Below are 22290 nucleotides of genomic sequence, written 5' to 3'. Positions count from 1 at the left end.
AAAGCTCGAACCGCTGGACCTTCTGGTGTCCGGAGTTGTTCTAGCAGCTGGGCTCTTGCATGCAACACTAATTCTTGTGAATTGTAAGCTACATTAACTTTTGCCTCCAGTGCAATACTAAAGTAACAAAAGGGGGGGGGCATTTTTGGGGTGTTTTGGGTATTCCTTTATAAGTGCTGTACAGTAGATGACCAGTTAGAGGACCAGATGACGAGTAGGAACAATTACTTGACAATTATTGTCCCAGACCCAACTCACGGTGACAAAAGCCCACCTTAGGCACTTGGTTGATGTCGAAGAGGCGGGGAAGTTTGATTCTGAGCATGTTTGCTGGTAGCCGGAGCACCGCCCACCCTCTCTGGCAGACCTGCTTCAGTCGTTTCCTCCCTCCACGGCACAGCACGCACCAGACAGGGCAGTCAAAGCCCTGCGGCTCAGCCTCCCCTTCGACGGCCTCCCATCCTATACAGCGAGGCCAGCCCCAACTTGGGCCCCCGCCAGCCCCTCTCCACACAGGAAACACTAGAGTGAGAGAGAGAGCGCGAGAGAGAGAGAGAGAGAGAGAGGGGGAGGAGGAGATGTGTTTGCATTAGTTTTTTGACCTATATGCAGTTCATAGAAAAGCTGGGCTGCTGTAAAGAAAGTGAAGACAGCTCTGTAACAATAAGCTTTTAACATATGTGTGAAGTAAACTGTGCACCAGAATTGCAGCTGTTTGCAAAGGTTTGGTCTCCCTTTGACCAAATGAAATACTTTGTAAATGGTTTTAATTGAGAAGTAGAAAACACTGTTTCATACAGCCAAAGAAACCTTACACACAAAAACTCTAAACTCTTTGAGTTCAGCTAAAGGTCTTTAAGTTCAGCTAAAGGTCTGTGAGTTCAGTCCTTCCTCTTAGCTTCTAGTTCTGAGATATTCTTGTATCATTTCGCTGCACAGCTTGTTTAACACACACACTGTCTATGGTATAAGTGGGAGAACTGTGAGACATCACAAAAGTTTAATTTCGGGTTTTTTTAAAGCATATGGTGGGTTCTGAGGTGTGTTTTGTATCATTTGCTGGTATAAAGGCATTCTCTCCTCCATCTATGCAATACTGCCAATGGTGAAACACCCTCCCCCATGCTTCACATCTGGCAAAGTGTTTTCTTTCACAAATGCAGTTCCTTTTTTCTCCAAACGTAGCTTTGCTGATTGTGGCCAAAGGGGTGTAATTTACCTTCATCAGTTCACAGCACTTCATTCCAGAACTCATCTGGCTTGTCTAGATGATCGGTAGTGTTCCTTTAAACACTGAGGTTTTGTGAGGAAGTCGCAGTTATGATGATGCTTGTGCAATCAACACTGCACAGTGGAACTGTGCACCCCCACTCTTGACTCCTTAAGGGTTCTGATTTGCCTTTCTTACCAGAATATGGGCAGAACATTTCTTCCTGTTAGTTTTCCTGGTCTTTCAAATGTCATTTAGACCTTCTGAGTTTCCCTAAACTGTAATTTCTTAAGGACATTCCACACTTTTCGGCCTGGATTACTTTCGCTTTTGAGATTTTCAGACAGGTAATACTTAACCCTAACAAGCAATTTAGACAAGGATGCAGATGCAGTTCTAAGCCAGAAAGAAATGACATGAGCACAGATAGTTAGAAGTGGTGTGTACCATGAATCAAACGCCTTTATTTTATTTATTTGATAATATTTATTTGGTTATGAATAACAGGGTTGTGGGTTTGATACACAGGTTCCTTAAGTTGCCACTGTTGGACCCTTGAGCAAAGCCCTTGACCCTTTCTGCTCTTCCTTAACGCAGCAAGGCTTATTACACACTAAGGTACATCACTCAGTAACTACTGGGACTTCTGTACAAACTGATGGTCAATTCTTTGGTAACAGAAGTTTGTAATAACACTTTCGACCCGCTGGCGGGCCATAGCCTATTTAAGGGGTTAAAGCTGGAGGCCAAATTCCAGCTGTGTCCAACACAAATGATGAATGTGGCTGTTAGTGTTTTAAAAATAGAACTGTAACATATGAAAATACCTCCCTAATCTAAACTAAAATATTAGAACACACTGTAACTTTCAGCCAATTATGACCTCTATGACCTCTGAATAATGACAGATCTACTTTGCAATTCTTACTCACTTTGTTTGCTGGACGCATTTGAATAGAGGAGCAGTCTGATATGTCCAGACACGGACTCAGAGCTGGACAGAGGTTAGCATTGTTGGTGGGCTTGAAACAATACTAGCAAGCCAAAACAACATTCTGTGCTGGCCATGCAGTTCCACATAGACAAGAATCGTTCTGTATGCTGGATATTTCTGAAAAAGCCAATTTTTCCCTGGTAACAAACCCAACATTCATGGGATTCTGGTCCATTTATATTAAGTACTAGGGTTAATATTAACCTGATATGTTTGACAGGCAGCAATTCACAATATACTGTACATTAGTGCTTTTAGGGAGAGGACTTTTTATCTATTGTATTCTGCTTCCTGTTAACGTTCACTTTCAGAGTTCCATTTTTACCCAAACCCCCATCATACGTGTCTCAGAGCGTGGACACATACAGCAGCACCAGGGGCGCCACATAGGAGGGGGAAGAACAGTTTTAGGGCTTGTGATTGACAGGGGCTCTGAAAATCTAATAACTGAGTATTTCGTCTGAATTATTCGAGTTGTTGGGCCCAGTGGAATAACTTTTCCCTCGGGCCCAAAATTCCTGGCAGCGCCTCTGAGCAGCAGGCAAATGTTTGGACACAACAGTTGGATATTAGCAATATACTGATATGAATAAATGTTTATTTTCTGGAGTAAATACATCACCAATTTCAGTTTTAAGCATCTAGAAATCTAAGCATTGGTTCTTTGCCATTCTTTCATTGTGGCCACTCCACCCTGCTGGGTATGTCTTCACTACCATGCGATGCTACCAAGGAGGTCTAGCAAATGCTTCTTCTGAGAGACAATAAGCACCACCACATCTTTTCAAACTAACACATCATCACTGAATGGCTTCACACACTTGGAGGAGACCAAGTGTCTTCTAATCTGTTCAATATATATATGAAATATATAGTCATTATCGTAAATATATTATCAGATTTTTGTAACTTATTTGTAGACATGCTTTGCTTGCATTAGGTCATTTATCAAGTACACATTATTTTATTGTTAATAAATAAAATATAGCAAAATTAAACAGCAACAGAATACTTTCTACTTTATAAAATGATTTAGAGCAAGTTAACTGTGTCTAGAAAGAAGATGTGTAATCTAAGAATTACCTTTTCTCAGAATTCTCATAATGGGAATTATTAGATATCCAGACTTTTTCCAGAAGATTTAAGAAGTTATCACCTGGGCAGTGGTGTTTCAGCAGTTAGAGCAATGGGCTATTGATGACAATAAGGTTGTGGGTTTGATGGCCAGGTTGGGCACTGTCTGCTTCCTGGGCGCCACAGCGATAGCTGTCCACGGCTCTGGGCATGTGTGCTCACTGTCCACTCCATGTGTTTGACCACTATGTGTGTGTTCGCTACACGGATGGTTGAAAGGCGGAGGCCAAATTCTCTATGTGTCTGTGTCAGACTAATGGTGAAAGTGGTTGTCTTGTCTAATTTTCTTGCAAATCGTCTTCAGTCCTGTTGGAAAAGGATCCCAGGTGGAGCTGTTTAACCTATGTGTTACTGCATCCTCACTACACTGTAAGGAGTTAGAAAATAACGTCTGGGAGAGGACCAGGCCTGAAGCTCCTCCTTCCTGTAAGAGGACTTCTTTTCCTTCAGAATCTCTTCATTCAGTTTCCTGTGATAATATGTTAACATCTCCCTTTTCTCCGGTTCAGTTCACCAAAGGGTCAGCTTAAAGCCAAAGCCACCCTGGAGTCCAAGTTCTCAAGAAGTCTCTTTCCTCAAACGACAACCATATGTCGCAGGCATGGCCCAAACTACCAAAGTGTTAAAGGGGAACAAAAAGCCCTGACATCACACATCACTCACCCAATGTTATTCACACAGCGAGCCACCCCCCCCCCCCATGCACACAGAATATTTACTTTACTCATCATTTCACAGATTTAGAGGATTTAATGTCATCTACAGAAGTGAAGCATGAGGAAATGTTCTCAGCACAGAACACATTGGACATGTGAGGACACGCAGGAGGAAAAACACATCCAGCCAAACCTTCCACTCCCACGTTCTGAAGTACATTTCACACAGCAATCCAAAACCAGGCTGGCTGGTTCTTCAGCTGAAGTGTTAAGACAATAACAGTTCAGAGGGAAAATCCCATTTACACAGTTTTACCCAAAGTTTAGTCAATCAGCCAAGACATGCCTGACATCTTAGGTTTCCTTTTAGGTTTCTATTAATAATAAAATAATATGAACCTGAGAAATGACCTAAAGCAAGCAAATGTTAAGAAATCTAATAACAAACTTACTATAATGATCTCATAAAGTATCTCATAAAATCTCATAAAATAGTAGCTATATTGAATAGATTAGAAAAAGTTGACATGATACAATTGGCAGTCAGAGGTCTCCTCCAAGTGTTAAGCCATTCAGTGATGATGTGGTGGTCCTCAGATGAAGCATTTGCTAATCCTCACTCTTACAGCTTGGTAGCATCAGATGAGCTGAAGTGTTAAGACAACAACAGTTCAGTGGGAAAATCCCATTTACACAGTTTTACCCATAGTTTAGTCAATGAGCCAAGACATGTCTGACATCTGAGGGTTTTTTTTTTAGCTTTGCACTGGTGCTACAGGGCTAATGTAGCTAACCAGTAACGATAAGCCCAGACCTTCTGAGTTAAGGGGCGTGTCAATAAAACTCATATTTCAAATGAGGCCTATTTATCAGCAACACATTAAGTCTCACATCGTTCAATGGTTTACTCTCATCCACAAACACAAAAATAAGACACACCTGCCATGTGCCTATACGTGCATGGCCCTGATGCTTTTTACTGGATCAGAACATTGCTCACCTAAAGCTCATGCTCTTTGTTTTGTTGCAGTAACTGCAAATACTTAGGCCTACTTGCCCTTTTTTGGCAACAAAAAGCATTTTCCCCAGTATGTTCAATGCTGTTCCCAACCAAAACCACTTCAACAGAAATGATGCTGTACATACAAACTCCAAAGGCTAGAGTAAGACTTCCGAGGAGGACTTGAAGGAGGCACTACAGCACCTGCCTGACAAAATCCTTACAGAGTTTTTGAATAATTCCAATCAGTCTTGCTTAACTTGAACTGTACGACACTAAACACTGAAGCTGAGCAGCGCTGCAGTTTATATAGCTTTAGCTAGGTTTACTTTTGTCCATGTTATAGATCTACGGTAGATGTACAGTATACAGTGCTTTTTTTAATGCTACTCCTTGTAGCATAAAAAAAAATCAATGCCAAATATGTCTTGACTGATTGATTACATAGGTTACATTGATTACAAAGGGAACAGCTGCATAAATGTGATCATTTATAACTCTTCCATATCCTGTCTCACTGTCTCCCAACAAAAGCTCTTCACAGTTGATCTAAAATCTATATTATATATTATATATTATATATGAAGACATATAAAAATATTGCATCAAATCAACTGTAAGTCAATTAACCGAAACACATTTAGGACTTTTGTTCACTTTGTAGAAATTGGATATTTTACATGCATGCACACTTAGAGTCCCGAGAAGGTGGCCAGTCTGAAAAACTTCTACAATTTTCTATAATTAGCATTAAAATTGCAATACAATGCCAAAATATTGTTGCTATGCGGCTACATTTTGTTTAAAAAAAGATCAGCCTCTTTTTACAGACACTTCATGCATTAATAATAACATTAATAATTCATGTAATAATTTTCTCCCCTATGTTGTCAGACTAACTAGGACAATGTTGATGCTTCTTGTTGAGCTGCTAGCGAGCAATGAGGTGTGAGAGAAAGGTGAGGAGAACAGCCCACCGTAAAAATAATTCCTAGAGCCACAGTAAAAATATTCAGAAAGCATACGCATTTCCATTTCCACAGTTTTACAGTTAAACTGACTCCAAAACTGTCAGACACTGCTTCTGTGGTCACTGTGCAGAGGGATATAAAGCTACATGTACATTCATACATGGATGAAAAGGAGGTGTGGAAGGGATAGCACAGTCCTCACTGCATATCTCTAAACCTACTCCAGGCAAAGTTTACCTTGTAGGCCTGTTTAAACACCAACGCAAAGAGCTCACATGATGCAGTAACTCAGCTGATAGGTCAGTGTATGGTATGCTCTCAACAGGCCAGAGAGTGCACAGTTACACATTGCGTAAACATGAAAATGAAGATGTTCCTTCAGTGGCAGAGGTTAACATTCATAAACAAAGCAGATGGAAATGATGGAGAGGCAGGAGAGGCTTTTGTAGTTTTTAGGAGCCTAGCTGCAGTGAGCCCAACCAGCATGGACAGATAAGCCAGAAACTCATGTAAGAACCTTGGGTTCTTAGAATCAGATGGATTCCCTGGTTCGATCAGGTGACCACACGCAGTGAATCCCTCTGACCTCCAGGAAAATCAAATGTTAGAACTTGCCTGATGTTAGAACTGCAAACATCAGCAGATTCTGATCCGACACATGGGAAACTAGCAGCAGGCAATGCAAGAACACACCTACAGCAGCTGGCAAAACTCTCAACAAGACATTATGAGCAGTAGACTGAGCAGTGCTAGCATATACTGTGTATATATACTGTATAGCAACTGGAGCAACACCACATGCCCAATACCTCATAATACCGCATAATCTAGAGGGCTGTACAGACCCCCATTACTGGGGGCAGTGTTGGGACAGTGTTGCCTTGAATGACGGAGCATTGCCTTCAATGACGGAGATACTTTGGAATGATCGTCCAACATTAGTACCTGACCTTCCTGACCTTACTAATCTTACTCTCGTGGCTAAACACAATGAAATCATTACAACAATGTTCCAACATCTGGTGTAAAGCCTTCCCAGAAAAGTAAAGGCTGTTATTGCAGCAAGTGATGGTGTGTGGGAGGGCAAACTTCCTATTCCTACTTGATTTCACAGGAGATAGATAGATAGATAGATAGATAGATAGATAGATAGATAGATAGATAGATGAGCATGTGTCTACAAACTTATGTGAGCTTATAGTGAACATGGATCTTCTTCAGGGCTGTTGAACAGCGTCCCAGGTGGCAACCCAAGCAGCTTGGAATGCCAAGAGTGTGCAAAGCTGTGTTCCACTGATCAAAGTCTTATTCTAAAATGTGGAAAATAATAAAAGGCAAATGAGGAAAACCCTTCTGTGAGTAATTGTGTCCAAGCCTATGACTACTCATGTATTCCCTGTGGTACGGTGGTCAAACCATGTGAGTCTAACTTTCCAGTCAGCAAATGCACCATTGCTTATTCCAAGTGCATTCTTAGCGCAGGGTAATGGCCACTGGAACGTCCATTTCCCATCGCAATAACCATGGAGATCAAATATTTAACCAGGCCTCAGCTGATGAGGAGTTAGAGCCCGCCTCCCAAACTTGGCCTGCTGATAAACACAGCGTCCTATAAACAACAGATTAGCAGTTAGCATTTATCATTCCTGTGCGCGAAGCATAAGAAGAAGAAGAACAGCACTCTCAGGGGAGGAATTGACCAGTAATTCGGTTTGGATGGTTGGCGGCCTCACTGACCGACTGGACCTCATGATGTTTATCTGTCACAGGGCAAGAAGTTCAGATGATGGTTTAAGGCATGACATGAACACACAGTGTTTGTGGCTAACCGATACTCAGCGGAAGTCATGGATCATATTAGCCGGCACCACTCACTAATCATCATGATAATTGCGGTCTTTGCAATACTGATATGGCAGATTTTTTTGTTGTGTACTGTGTGCATCAGATGTCCAAACCTCAGATGCCCCTGCTAAACAGATTTGGACTGCATGCCTAAATCATCACAAAGTTTCCTCCAATTGTGTTGTCATCTAAGTCAGAGATAGACCCACAATTTATCCCACAATTTCTCACTGTTATAATTACATTACTGCTATTCTATTAATATCAGTTTCATTGGTCCCAAAATAGAATCCGGTGGGACTCCACATGATAAGCTAAAGTAGATGGTTACAAAATAATTCACAGTAGTTTCTGCATTAAGGTTAATAACTGATAAATAATGGTTAATGGCTAATAACAGTCCTAGGGTATAAAGAGTTAACATAGCTGATAATGTCTATTTAAGGTGGGCAACAACATAGTGATAAAGTTTGTTTTACTTTTTCTGACTATATGGTGGACATTGTCCACTCTTAAAGAACACCGTCCAACTGTACATTTAATTACAAAAAGTGTACTTAGTCCTGTTTAATTTCATTTAATTAAATAAAAATCTTAAATGCTTAAAATCTGGCATGTCCAAAAATGAATTAATATTTTTAAAATGTAAAAAATTGTGACATAAATGTGTTTAACATATCGGACATCCCGTTGTTACATGCGTGACTGTGTCAGTTTTGCTGCGGTCAGTTATTACTGTAATGGCATTGTTCTGCTGTAGAGTCAGGCTGGATATGAGCAGTGAATACAGTGCTTAAAGGAGAGAGACATTACTATTATCAGAAATAGACGGCTAATAGAGCAAAAGTAATTTACCTTTTAAAACTTACTAAAACTTCAGCTGGGTTAAGTACGACGCTAGTGAACTAGCCTACATGCAATACAAACAAAAGGCTAACCAACTGTTTTTAAGTTGTTTTGCCTTCAATCCTTCCTTTAATCACGGCATGTGATTAGTGGTTGGTGTGGCGCAACAGATAACACCACTACCACTACCATTGAGCTACCACACCATGTGGGAGACTGGGGTTCGATTCCTGGTCTGGGTGACTATGCTGTGCTACACCAATATGAGTCCTTGGGCAAGACTCCTGACACTACATTGGCCCACCTCTGTAATACAAGTAACCTTGAGTGTCTGCTAAATGCCATAAATGTAAACGCATGTAGTCTCTCGGACTAAAGGTTTCTGAAGCCAGGTTACATTTTAGAATGTCCTGGCTGGACACATTTTTAGATCCTGAAAAGAGAACATGTCAAGGAAAATGAGGACTCAGTTGGTGCTAATAAGGTCAAGGTCATGGGTTTGATCCCTGTATGGTCCATGAATGCTTTGTGGGAAGTGACGGCTCAAGCATTAGAGCACTGTGTTATTGAAAGAGAGGGTTGTGGGTTTGATACCAGGGTTCGCTAAGCTGCCTTTGAGCAAGCCACTTTCCAGTGTATATGCTCGGAGAGGGTGAAGGTGGAGGCCAAATTCAATCTGTATCCAATACAAACAGTGAATGTCTTTGACTTTGTATGAGCACCCTATTATAACCTGCTAATACTTGTTAGCTACATTGTTGCTTGCCATGTAGCGTCAGTGCAAAATTAAAGATGGCAACAGACGGCTGACTGACCACATCAGAAAACTGTTGAAATTGAACTTTATCAATCACATTGTCAGTGTGTAGCTATGTAAATCCCAGCACGGTATTTCTCCCTGGCTCATTCTCCAAACCCATCCAGCACTAGTGCCTAGAAATGAGACATAATTTGCCAATAATTCCTAATGATTCCCTGTACAGTGACCTTTCTCTTTAAGGCCGGGTGAGTGTCCTAAACTCGTCTACCTCCTTCTCCGTGCGGACATTCCTTCCCCCGGCTCGTGACTGGGTCACATGATCATCCTCAATAGGCGTCTTTATTATCACTTGCCGTTGACAATAACAAGCCTATGCCTGCAGTACACAGTGGCAGCAATGCAGACCAAATACAGGCACTGGGCATTCCATACTCATGTCTATGCATGAATCTATACAGCATTATTGGCTCACTGCGGAAGAGCATGCAGAACTGCTATATATACACTTCTATAGAGTGTGTATATATATATATATATATATATATATATATATATATATACAGTGATGCTGATAGATAGTGGAAATGGGAAAGTGCTAAGCTTCCCATATCTCCTCTGTAGTTGAAACACTGTTTTTCTTGCTATTACAGCTGCCTACACCTACTGAAAACACAGAGGTTCAACTACAGGTGTAACCAGTAACTGGTGTCTTTCTCTGAATTTGTTTACCATGTTTTGCATCATGTCTGCATTTTTAATATGCAGCCCTGCAGCCTAGCAGGAACCTCTCAACAAACAGCAGCTCGGTTGCATGGGCTTTCATTTACTGCATCATTTCATCAGATTTAGATGGCATGTATAATGGCGTTTTTGAGTTTCTGTGCTTAGTCTATAGTTCTGACACAATTACTAATTGTTTTCGATCAACTGTTGTTCTGTCAGCGAATGGGGACGGCAGCAGCTGGCTACTTCTCCCGCTAACTTGGACTTTGCCTGACAGTGTTTCGTTGTACTGTACAACCCTGTAGTAGTATAGCTACATTGTTGCTAGTCATGATAAAGAAGGAAACGGACGGCTGACTGACTACATTTGGAATTAAGTTAAGTTAATAATAAATTAATAATATAATATTCAAATTAAACTTTAGTAAATTACATTATACAATATGTAACAATGTAAATCACAGTATAATCACGGTATTTCTTCAAGACCACCAAAACTCAACATTAATTGCCAGTCATTTCTAATGAACTTTCCTTGCATTTTTACAATTTCCTGAGTAGTAACCTTTCTCTTGAGGCCGAGTGAGAGTCCTAAACTCGTCTACCTCCTTCTTCATACTGACATTCCTTCCCCTTCCTCCAACACTGTATTAGTATAATAACAATTAAGCAGAACTGAATTGAACTGAATATTGTCCCATACAAAAGTGATAATCAATATTATAGTCATTTTAAGACCATTTTAAGCCACTGATATATTATTAAAATAACAGCATCTTAAAGCAATAAAGTCTTTATTAATACATACATATTTTTTGGCAATTCTTACTGCATGTCAGAACTACATAGCATATTTTCAAGTGCTGGGTTTGTTTTTAGAACCCCATTAGCCTGGAGTAACACGTCTCTTTACCTATTGCAGTGCTCTTATTCATGCACTGGTCATCGCATGACTAAATGGTTCAAATATTGGTGATGATCATTCTTATGCTATTTTGAAAGTGTGAAAGTACTACGTTTTGAATTTAGGCCATAGGTGTACATTGATCAGCAAAAGAGCAAAAATTAGGCAGAATTTCAATATGTTAGATAATATTTGCAAAATTACATTTTATATAAAAAGTTTATTTCAGTTCATAAGTTCGAAATTCAGTTCAGATTTCAATTTCAGATATTATAATACAACATTCAAATTTATATTATTACATTCAGGTCATTGTACGACTAAATGGCTAAAATATTGGTGACATTCATTCGTATGTAAACAAACATGCAAGTAAACATAATGGCCAATATGAAGGCCAGTAAAATTATTAAGAAAATGCCCATATACTGCACGATAAATCTGCAATGTAATAATCGTGACAGGCCGATTTATAGATCTGATGGATGCACAATCTTATTATACTCATAATATAGTATAACTATATAACTCATGTAGCAATTGGTGTAGCCTAGTGGGTAACAACAGAACACCACACAGACTACACCAATAAGAGTCTCCACATTCTCCTACCTCCATTTTTAGTTTTCTGAAGATGCCCTGTGCACTGTGTGAATAATGTTGGATGAATAGACCAACAGAAGTGACTCCAAATTTACTTGGAATAAAATCTTTTTTCATTGACTTTCATTGAGTTACATAGGTTTTTCCTTCTCCTCTAAACTCACCATTTTGGAGATACATGTTTTTCATTGGACAGCAACGAAATGTAGACTGGTCATATCGGTACAGGGTAGATAGCTGGTAGACATTAGTTTTTACTTTTACTTCTACTTTTTTAGAAATGTTTGTGGAGGAGTGGGCAATATGATATTTTATTATATTGAGATAAATCTGCCATATTGATACCATATATACTATTCTGAGCATATTGTGAATATCATTAGTGCTTAAAGAACAATGACCAACTGCACTCTTCATAACGTACAGTGTAATTAGTGCTATTTAATATATAAATGTATTATAAAATGTCTTTAAATTCTGTGATATACTATTTATACCATATCACCCACACCTATGTTTATGTATCGTATTGACAGATATGTGCATCAGCCCAATTCCAATCAGTACATCATCATAACTGATAAAAAAGTAGATATATCCACAGGTCAAGACAAGAGCCTTCAGCTCTAATAGGTTTCTCCTATTTTATCATATTAGGCAAACGCCTGTGGAAAATGAAGGGAATTTACCAGTTTTTAGTTTAGTTCCAACCTATTCAGGAAAAATACTAGCTCGACTTGGATCAAATGAACTGATTTTTATTCCATTTCTGTGAATCAGACTGGCCAATCACACTCTATCTAATCAAAATGGGCAAATCTTAAATGTAAACTGCCACAAGGATCTGCAAATGCTACCAATATACCAGAATATCTCAGAGTGAAATGAGCATAACTATATTTCTGATGACTTCTTATGACTTATGAATAATGTCAACAGCCATGTAACTATCCTCAAAAACATTGAGCATGACCAAAGCAATCCAGAATGAGCAATAACTGTATTTACCACAGTGTGTGTGTGTGTGGTCACAACCATAAAAATAAAAGCCAAATTCAATCAAGCTACTGTAAAACTGCCATATGAACACTGAACCACACTAACTTCCCCAATCTGAGGGGAAAAGTCCAGAGAGGTGAAGTACGAAGCAGACTTAGGCAATTTCAGTTTAGGAAGTTAGAGGCAAAGAAGACAAACCGAAATGCAAACTAGCAAGAAAAAGTGAGAAGGCCGCTGGCAGTGAGGCAACTGGACATGTGCAGTGAGGCATGTGATATGAAGAGAGGATGCAAATGATCAAATGATTTCTGAGAAAGCCAAACAGAATGCAGCCACTGTTCTTAGAACAGGTCACCCTTGAAACTAAGCCATATATATATATGTCAGGCATATAGATATATATAAACTAAGACCTATATATTTAATAAGACGTACGACTTACCTGGTATATTATAGGTCTTAGTTTACATATAAGTTATATTTAATATTTAATCTTAGATCTAAAACAGAATTTCATGTTTAAGGACGTACAACTGAACATTTAAAAGGAGCTTATGTGCTTGATTATTTTGCTGTGTGCTTTTGAAGGGGGTCCAAAAATGTGCAAAACACCATATGAGAAATGTAGGCCATAGATGTACATCCTCAAGAGTGAAAATCAGGCGGAATTCATTGCAATTCAATGAAATACTTTAGATTTCTCCTTTAAAATTTGCTAAATTAAAATTGAAAACAAACTTTAATTACAATTCAAATTCAAAATTCAGTTCTGATTCAATTTTCAGATATTATACCTATACAACATTCAAATTCATATCATTACATTCAGAATTATAGTGACATGATTTTAACGCCATGATCTAACATCTTACCTTGTCCTGTCATTATTGATTATATACCAGTTCTACTCTCAGTTATCTACTTTATTATCTTTTGTTATTGACTAAAATATCAATTGATAGTGAGTAATTAAACAATCAGATTTTTCATCAAAAACAAAATATTTTCTATAAAAAATCTAAATATTTCGATATGATGTATCGTACATATATGATGATATTACATTTGTGCCATAGTGCCCACCCCTAAATCTAGGGTGTATTTACATGTCTGTGAATACTTGTTTTTGCAGTTAGTAGTTTTGCTAAATGAAGTGTGCATGTTCAAGTGGTCAAATCTCACTGTGTGTGAAATAGGACTGATGGCTGAGTGAGGTACTGTAAAAGACTAATTCATATACATATGAATTTTTAGAGATTAAATTTTCTACACAAATCAGTTTAGTTTAGACAAATTTGTTTCCCAAAATGCTGTGGTGGCTTCTTCTATTTTTTTTATCCCAAATTTTTAACAATAGATGTTAACAACATTTGACTTTATTACAATAAACTATACATTTTTCGGGAACTTAAAAACAATGTCCTACTGTGCTTTGTCTTTGTGTCTAAATATCATTACACATATAGTATATCATAAAACATCTTGTAATATGATATAGTATGGACTGATTAACAGGTATCGCCAACAAAAAGGTGTTTATTATTGGATGTTTTTTTATATCAGCCCAGAAATTCTGAATCAGTACAAAAAAGATCTGCTTGGACAGATTTGATGACATTTGATGATGTATTTATTGTCGTATTGAAGAGCGGACTGTTGGTGATGTTGGGCTTCTGTCCTTCAATATCTGCATGTTATTGATATGATTGCATTTCTAACCATTTATTTAGAGCATTACATCTCTCCAGAATGCAAATCCAGGCATTACAGATGAATTACAGATAAATATTTGATAAATGTTTATGTATCGGCATCAGCAGATAAATGTGTAAACAATATCGAATATCGGCATCGACCCACAGTTCTCATATCGGTGCAACCCTATGTGATATACTTAACACATAAACCTGAGCATTGATTTGAAAGCACTGTCCCATTATATTGAGCCTCCTAATATCAATCTATGTCTAGTATGTCCAGTTCTCTGACCCTTAATGCAGTAACAAACGTAACTGAAGAATTTCATTGAGGCAGTAGTTCATCTACTGCACTGGAGCTCAGTGACAGAAAATCTGCTACTATAGGCAAAGCCAGTGCAGCGAGACACACACACAGTGCAGTAAAAAGCCACCAGCGTAACTCTAAACAGAGCGTGAACAATAGTATCAGGGACACTCTCACTTAGTCCAACTTCACCCAGTCCAAGTTCTTAGCACCTCTCTGCAACCACATTCCAGAGAAGCAGCCAATGAGCTGCTCATGCATACCATGAGATAAGACAACACGTGAGAGATTAACACTACATTTCCCTCAGACATAAAAGCCAAAGAAATACACACCCCAACACCAAGGGTCTCCACAAAACAACCGACAAAAGCCCGCTATACGTACAGGACTGTGGACTTTTCTTCATGTCTTCTGGTGAACAGTGCAGTTACAGTAGGCGGGATGAAAGCGTTTGGCTGGGGGGAGGAACCGGTGCACAGGGGCTTTGCAGCTGAAAGGCTGAGCGAGGCTTAGGGGCAGCAGCCCTACGGCCATATATCCCTGCCAAAAGCCCCTATGCCTGTGTATCCGAGCCAAAAACCGCCCCCCTCCCTGAACCCGCCCTGTGGGTTACTGTATATGCTGTAACTTTCTCAGTTCAGTGGAGCAGCAGCAGTAACTCGAGCCAGAATACAGCAGATTCTACGAATGCAGAGATGATCTACCAGAAGCAAGCCTATATTTACTCTGTAAAGAAAAGGGGAGGGACACTGTGTTATACTCTAAACTGGCCCCTCACCGTCCAGACTGAAGGTACACTCTGAAAGAAAAGATGCTACCAGTGGTTCTTTTAGTGATACCATGGAAGAAGCACTTCTGGATCCATAAGGTTTGGCTTGATGTAAAGTTCTTTACCAGTTAAATGGTTCTGCACACTTACACTCACCTCTCTATTACAAACACGGTTCTTTAGTAAACTGAAACTGGTTCTTCTGAGGCACCACTCAAAAATCATTAGAAGCACCTTTATTTTAAAAGTTTGGACTGAATTTATTATCATTTTTTTTGTCAATTATGGAAAAAATGTATATAGTCAATAGAGCAGTCACTATTGATTATATTAGCTATTATATTATTATATATTACTTATAATGTAAGAAATCTAGATTTAGTAACCAAGATTATTTTAATTTTATTTCATTTGCTTTTTAAAAAGGCAGACACACATAATCCAGAAAAACACATCATAAAAAACATAATGCAAACATAATAAAAAAACACTGCTGTAAAAATACCCAGAGATGTGTCTATCAGGCTGGTTTCGTATTATAAAAAAGAGAATTAATAGAATTTACAATGTGCATTACCAGCTCTTTCATTTTAGTGTGTTTTAGGCCATTTTAAATTCCAAAATGTATTTTTCACTTTTTGACATAATGTCAATCTGACAGTTGTTCTTTACATGCCCATATCTCAAAAGAAATGCTCCAAAATGGCATTGACTTCCTATTTTTACATTGATATTTTGGAGATACATGTTTTTTTATTATTATTATTATTTTATATTATTGTATTATTTTATATGGTTGTATTACTGTCTAGCAGAAAGACTCACTATGCAAGTAACCCAAGCGACTTGAGGACTAGCCTGTTAGCCTGTTAGTTAACTGTTAACCTAGCTAACCTAGCTTTTCTTCATTTACACACAATTAACAGCAAATATCTCAAATTACTGGAACTACAAACACACAGGTCTGTGGGTTTCCTCCCTTTCAGTGACTGGACTGCTGAACCTCCACTGTTCAAACGTCAATCTAATCATGAAGTCGATTTAGTCGCAACATACATTCTAATAACTTATTATTAGATATAACGATATAACGATAATATTTATTTTTATAGCTAGGTCTCTCCCACATGATGCCACCTACGCAGGGAAGGTAAAAGCTGGCATGGGCTTAATCCCATCACACCCAGCACATCTTTTTAAAATGCCGTTAATGCGGCACCATTGGACAGCTGAACACGCTTGGAGGAGAACACTAACAGCTAACTGCAGCTAACAGCCAGCACTGGGCGGAGTGTTGGGGAACAAGGGAAGAACATGCTGCCTGCTCAGAGAGTGCGAAGTCAGGACTCCTGGCCACGCTTGCACAGAGGTTTGAACTTGTGATCTCTTGGTTACACAACCAACATTTAGACAGTCACACCCCTTAGGAAACTTTTAATAGATGTGTATTCATTGAGAAGTCAAATTGAACCGAGTAATCATGGCAACCCTGGTAGACAGCTGGTTTTAATGGTGCTACATCAAGTGGTGAAGCTAGTCCCAGTACTGAGCTAGTCATACTACTCATACTTTTAATGCTAAACCTTAAAGGCCAACAACGTGACTAGGGGTGCGTCCCAATTACGTACTAATAACTAGTGTTGCACTGATACAGATACCGTATCAGTATCGGCGCTGATACTGGCACTTGTCAGTACACTACAGCAATATAGAGCTCCGATACCATGAAGTTTTTAATGAACAATTTATATTTACAGCATCTTTTCTTTTCATGTGGTGTTTTTTATGTTTTTTTGGTTCATAAGCCGAAAGTTGAGTTTCAGCAGTATTGTTTCTAAACCGGCATTGTTTCACTGCTCTACAATGTGAATTTTAAACACCACTTAAAAGCTGTTTGGTCGAGCTTAGCCAGATTATGCTTCGCTACCTGCACGTGTTTACATTTTTATTTTTTCACAGCTTTGAAACTTTTTGAATGTGCAGATCCTCAACCAATAAATGCTGTTCTTCCAAGCTTGTTAAATCTTATTTGGGACGAGATATAAAAAAGTACAACCTATAAAAAGTAGAACACTAATACTAATATAAATATCAGGATTTATAGCCATCTAAAGGTAAAAGGTAAGCTGCATGTATTTGTCACTGTACAGCGAAATGTGTCCTCCGCATTTAATCCATCTGTGGTAGTGAACACACTCACACACACACTAGTGAACTAGGGGCAGTGAGTACACACACACCCAGAGCGGTGGGCAGCCAACTCCAGCGCCCGGGGAGCAGAGAGGGTAAAGGGCCTTGCTCAAGGGCCCAACAGTGGCAACTTACCAAGCCTGGGAATCGAACCCACAACCTTGTTATCGACAGCCCAGCGCGCTAACTGCTACGCCGCATCCCTACTGATAACTGCTACAAACCTTTTGAGTAAGAAGTATGTAGCACAGATAAAAGTATCAAAGTATACTTAAATTTATGAGATGGACACTATTATCCCACAATGCACTGCATAACGGAAAGGGAAGAACTGCCGTGTCGGACGGTGATGCGATTGCAGTGACACCAGCTTCAGGAGTCACTAGCGATCTAGCAGTCACTTATGTTGTCGTAATATTTTGTGTACTGACCAGCCAAACCCGCACTGTTAAGATTAGTACGGTATTTACCTTTACAGTACTAGTGTGTAGTATGCAACTGGGATGCCGCCTACAGGTGAAGTACAGCTGGCTGTGTAGCGAGGCACATTCCCTTCTACATTTACAGCACTTAGCTGATGCTGTTATCCAGAGCAGCGTATGTTTGAGTCGTGTTACACAGGTAGGAGAATTGAGAGTTAGGAGTCTAGTCCAAAGACTCTTATTGGTGTAGAGTGGTGTGCTTGCTCAGATAGGGAGTCGAACCCTGAACTGCTGATGGGAGGGCAGATCATACTGCCTTTAAAATCAGGCTCAAATTCTATTGTACTAATTGGGATACTCAGGAAAAAAGCAGACATACTCAATAATGGTAAAAAAATGGTAATAAGGATCCATTTCAGTCACAGTCTCTTTCATTATCAATTGTGGCGGAGCTACAAACACAGCAGAACTGAGTTTACAACTTCAACCTCAGTCTATCTGCATAAAATAATATAAATAATATATAATAAAGTGCTGCATTAAGCATTTTTTAATATAAAATGCTAGTATACATACTAAAAAAGTAGTGTAATATGTTACAACCCTGGCTTCCACAAGGCAGACTAGGGTTCACATCACCGGCTGGGCAAGTACACCATTCTACACCAACAAAGGTCCTTGGTTAAGACTCAATTCAATTCAAATGTATTTCTAGAGGCATTTCCTACAACTAATGTCACAATTCAGCTTTACAGAGGTCTGTGTCTGTGCCTCCTTCGAGCAAGCCAGTGGCAACAGTGGCAAGGAAAAACTCGCTCAGATCGAGAGGAAGAAAGCTTGAGAGGAACCAAGACTCAAAGGGGAACCCTTCCTCCTCTGGCCGACACCGGATAATAATAAAAATCTAAACAGGAATAAAAACAACAATAAAACCAAACTGAACAACTGTTAACTTGCCAGTCTCCTACCTGTAGAACCTGACTCAAACCTACGTCTCTCCGGAGAATAGATTAATGCTCATAGTGTTATAAACTGATATAAACAAAAAACTTGTTTTTTTTGCCATTTTTTTGTACTTTTTGACATAATGTGAAGCTGAGAGCTGTTCTTTACATGATGTCCACATGTCAGAGTGACTGGACCAAAAGAAATGCTCCAAGATGACTGGGAAATAAATATCTTTCCATTGACTTCCATTGAAAAGTAAAGAAGTTTTGTCATTCTCCTGTAAAGTTGACATTTTGGAGGTACGAGGGTTTTGAAAGACAGCATTGATAAACTGAGACACCATTTATTAACATGTTATTAAGAGACACTGATGCCTATTAGGTGTATTATTCTAGGTCTATACACTTTTAGTCTGAAATAAAAACCTGAAGCTTAAAAAGCTGTTCAGACACCACCAACATACACACAAAATAATCATTAAATAAAAATGACGGACAGGATAGGGAAACATAGGATTTCTCTTTTAAACATGCTGTAAATACATGCAAAAATACTGTCATTTGGAAATACTCTCAGCACTAAGTCAGTGTAAGCTATGGAGATAAATACAGGCTCTGGTTCAACCTAGTAAGAGTTAACTGATTCTTGTAGGTGTTCCTTCAGCACTGAGGGGTTTTGGCGGTGTATATTGAACACACACAGACTCCCAAAGAAAGCAAACACGCCCTGAGAGCGTCCCGTGTCTGTCCGAGGAGGGTTAAAGTCCTCTAAACTCTCCCCTCCCTCTCAGATCCGATCACTTTCCACACTGTCACTTCTTCTGAAAACTCAGACACCAGCGTTTAAAGTCTTCCACCATCCCAGTACCCCCCAGAAAGATGAAAAAGCCCAAACCTTTTGACTTTACAGTGTCTATGAGATCATTTGTGCCTCCCAGTTGGGGTGCTGGAGTGTCCAGTTTGAAAGACGGCCTTGTGTTTCTTTAAAATAATGTAAAAAGTGAATGTGCAGCTCTAGCTAAGGCTTCATGGCTAAACTAAGCAGCAGCAGCAGCCCGTTTGCTGGCATTCCAGGGAAGAGGAATAACAACAGTGCAGCTCAATCCCTCCCTCAGGCTCCACACACACTTTCCCCATTGGACAGGGACAAGAAAGGAGCTTTGTTTTTCACCATCAGGAGACTTTGAGGGAACAAAGCTGAGGAAAACCTCTAGTTTCATCAAAACCCTGGAAATCAGGCAACTTTACAACCCTCGTGAAAGTGACCCACAGTGACACTGCAGGGGTTCCACAGGTTTACTGGAGGGATGTTACAGTGAACTGGGAAGAACTGTTTAGTTTATAACATAGTGTCATACAAGGTGCTATGAGAAAGAAAATATTACATATTACACATATTATAGCAGGTGAAAAAGATTATGAAGGATTCGGGAAGCATTCTAGGTTCACTAGTACACACAGAAATGCACACTATAGAAATATGCATTATATTTGTAAGCTAATTTACTCCCCCCTCCCCAAAGTGCTGATTCTGCACTTAAAGAAACTGGCCACATATAATAATACATCTAATAATTAATTAATTGATCTAAATTGTATAATTTCATTTCAACATTTTCTAGCAATGGATGATTTACTGTACTGATGTTTTATGGCTTTGGTAGCTGCTTAATTCTAGCAATGGGGTTAAATTCTGCATCTCCCAGATAAACCTAAAACCCTGTTTCCAAAAAACAATCTTTAATCAAAACACCTTTATTACAATCACAAAGCAGCCTCACACAACCATTAGGAGGACAAGAGATGAACAAGACCCCTGGTGAGCAAACCAAAGGAGAATCTCCCTCAGAGCTGGAGGAAGAAACCTTGGGAGGAACCAAGACTCACATATGGGAGACCCAACTTTTTTTTAATCAAAATTCCTGATTAAATTGTCTTTGTACCACCACTCAAGTCTGTTGTACTGCTCAGGTGTGCTGATATAATCATAATATAATACGGCTATTACAATTGTAGTAAAGATGGTAAGTATGATGAGTGTAATGACGGTTAATGGTCATAATAATAATGACAGTGGCAGATTACGAGTTACGAGTCCATAGTTGTTAACATAGGCAGGAGCAGTGGCAGGAGGGTGGGCAGCTAGTCTGACACGGGCTGCAGGGGAGCCAGCTGGTCAGTCTTAATTGAATCTGTTTTGAGAAATAATTCATTAATACCCATATTGTTTTTATTCTATATTTATATATTCATTATTAATAATGCTTAATGCATATTTTATACACAAAATATAAAGGAAATGTCTTCCACCCCAAACATTACTGACTGTCTTTGCCTCTTGATTTATGCATTCAAGTCTCATCACTTTCAGTTGGCATATAATATCAATTGACATCAATATCAATTATGAATATGTATTTTATATATATATATATATTTATATATATATTTAAATACACACATTCTGGGCCAATGTTCTGTTCTTATTATTAAACTGTCTCAAAATCATTGCTGGAAACATTGGGCACAAGGCAGGAAGACCCCCTGGTGACAGTCCATCAAAGTGTAGCTTTGGGTGATAATTATAATAACTAATATAATAAATAATAATGCATATATTTTTCCCACCCATCCCAGGGTGACTCACTAGGCGCAAGGTAGGAACACCCAGTCCATCACAGGCTACCACACATACCTATTTGCTCACGCCCTCACACCTAGGGGTAAAGGGGAGGTTGGAGGAAACTCTCCCAGACACAGGGACAAACACCAACCTCAAACTCCGGTCACAATCTAATTAATATAATCACAAAATTAGGTGCCTTTATTAAGGATGTTAGGGACTATTTATTGCCTCTATAACAGCGTCATTAATTGGGTAAATTGGTGCAGGAATGCTCCAGCCTGCAGTAATTACACCGGTCTTTTAATCTACAGATCTACTTTGGTAATTACTAGCCCATTAGTAATGCTCTCCCATGTAGTGTCAAAAATAGCAGAACAGTGGGTACAGGAAACCCCAATCCTACGTTTTCTACTACATGCCATTCTGGCTACAGAAGCACCATTATACAGAGACTGCCAAGTACCTTCTCTTGGGAAAATGGGAGACAAAAATTTGCATCAGTCTGGGATTTGAGAAGAGCTTTAAAATCTTTCTGCCAGTCACACAGTTTCACTTTTTTTATGTTTAACTGCACTAAACTGCATTTTGCTAAACAAGAATGTGCATAGAAGTACAGGCTTTGTAGAGGGAGAAAGACTTGGTTATATTCAGACTACGGCCACTTCTATTATATATATATATATA

The 22290-nt window shown here is 39.1% G+C and overlaps 1 protein-coding gene across 2 annotated transcripts in view; it reads right to left on the bottom strand.

The window, feature by feature from the left end:
- paqr6 (progestin and adipoQ receptor family member VI) overlaps positions 1-19951 on the bottom strand; it is a 43567-nt gene extending 23616 nt beyond the window's left edge. The window contains exons 1-2 of one of the 2 annotated variants that reach the window (XM_072692376.1): positions 19876-19951; positions 275-522 (exon numbers count right to left, since the gene is read on the bottom strand). In XM_072692376.1, coding sequence (XP_072548477.1) covers positions 275-325 — 51 coding nt within the window. In that variant the 5' untranslated portion in view covers positions 326-522; positions 19876-19951. Of the gene's footprint in view, positions 1-274; positions 523-15036; positions 15058-19875 lie in introns of those variants that run through there. The other variant, XM_072692377.1, reaches the window with a different exon arrangement.
- Between the last annotated feature and the right edge of the window lie 2339 nt (positions 19952-22290).

Source organism: Salminus brasiliensis, chromosome 1 (genome assembly GCF_030463535.1).
Source record: "Salminus brasiliensis chromosome 1, fSalBra1.hap2, whole genome shotgun sequence".
Classification (NCBI taxonomy): domain Eukaryota; kingdom Metazoa; phylum Chordata; class Actinopteri; order Characiformes; family Bryconidae; genus Salminus; species Salminus brasiliensis.
The sequence above is the reverse complement of the archived record's forward strand: the minus strand, read 5'-3'. Positions and strand labels throughout refer to the sequence as shown.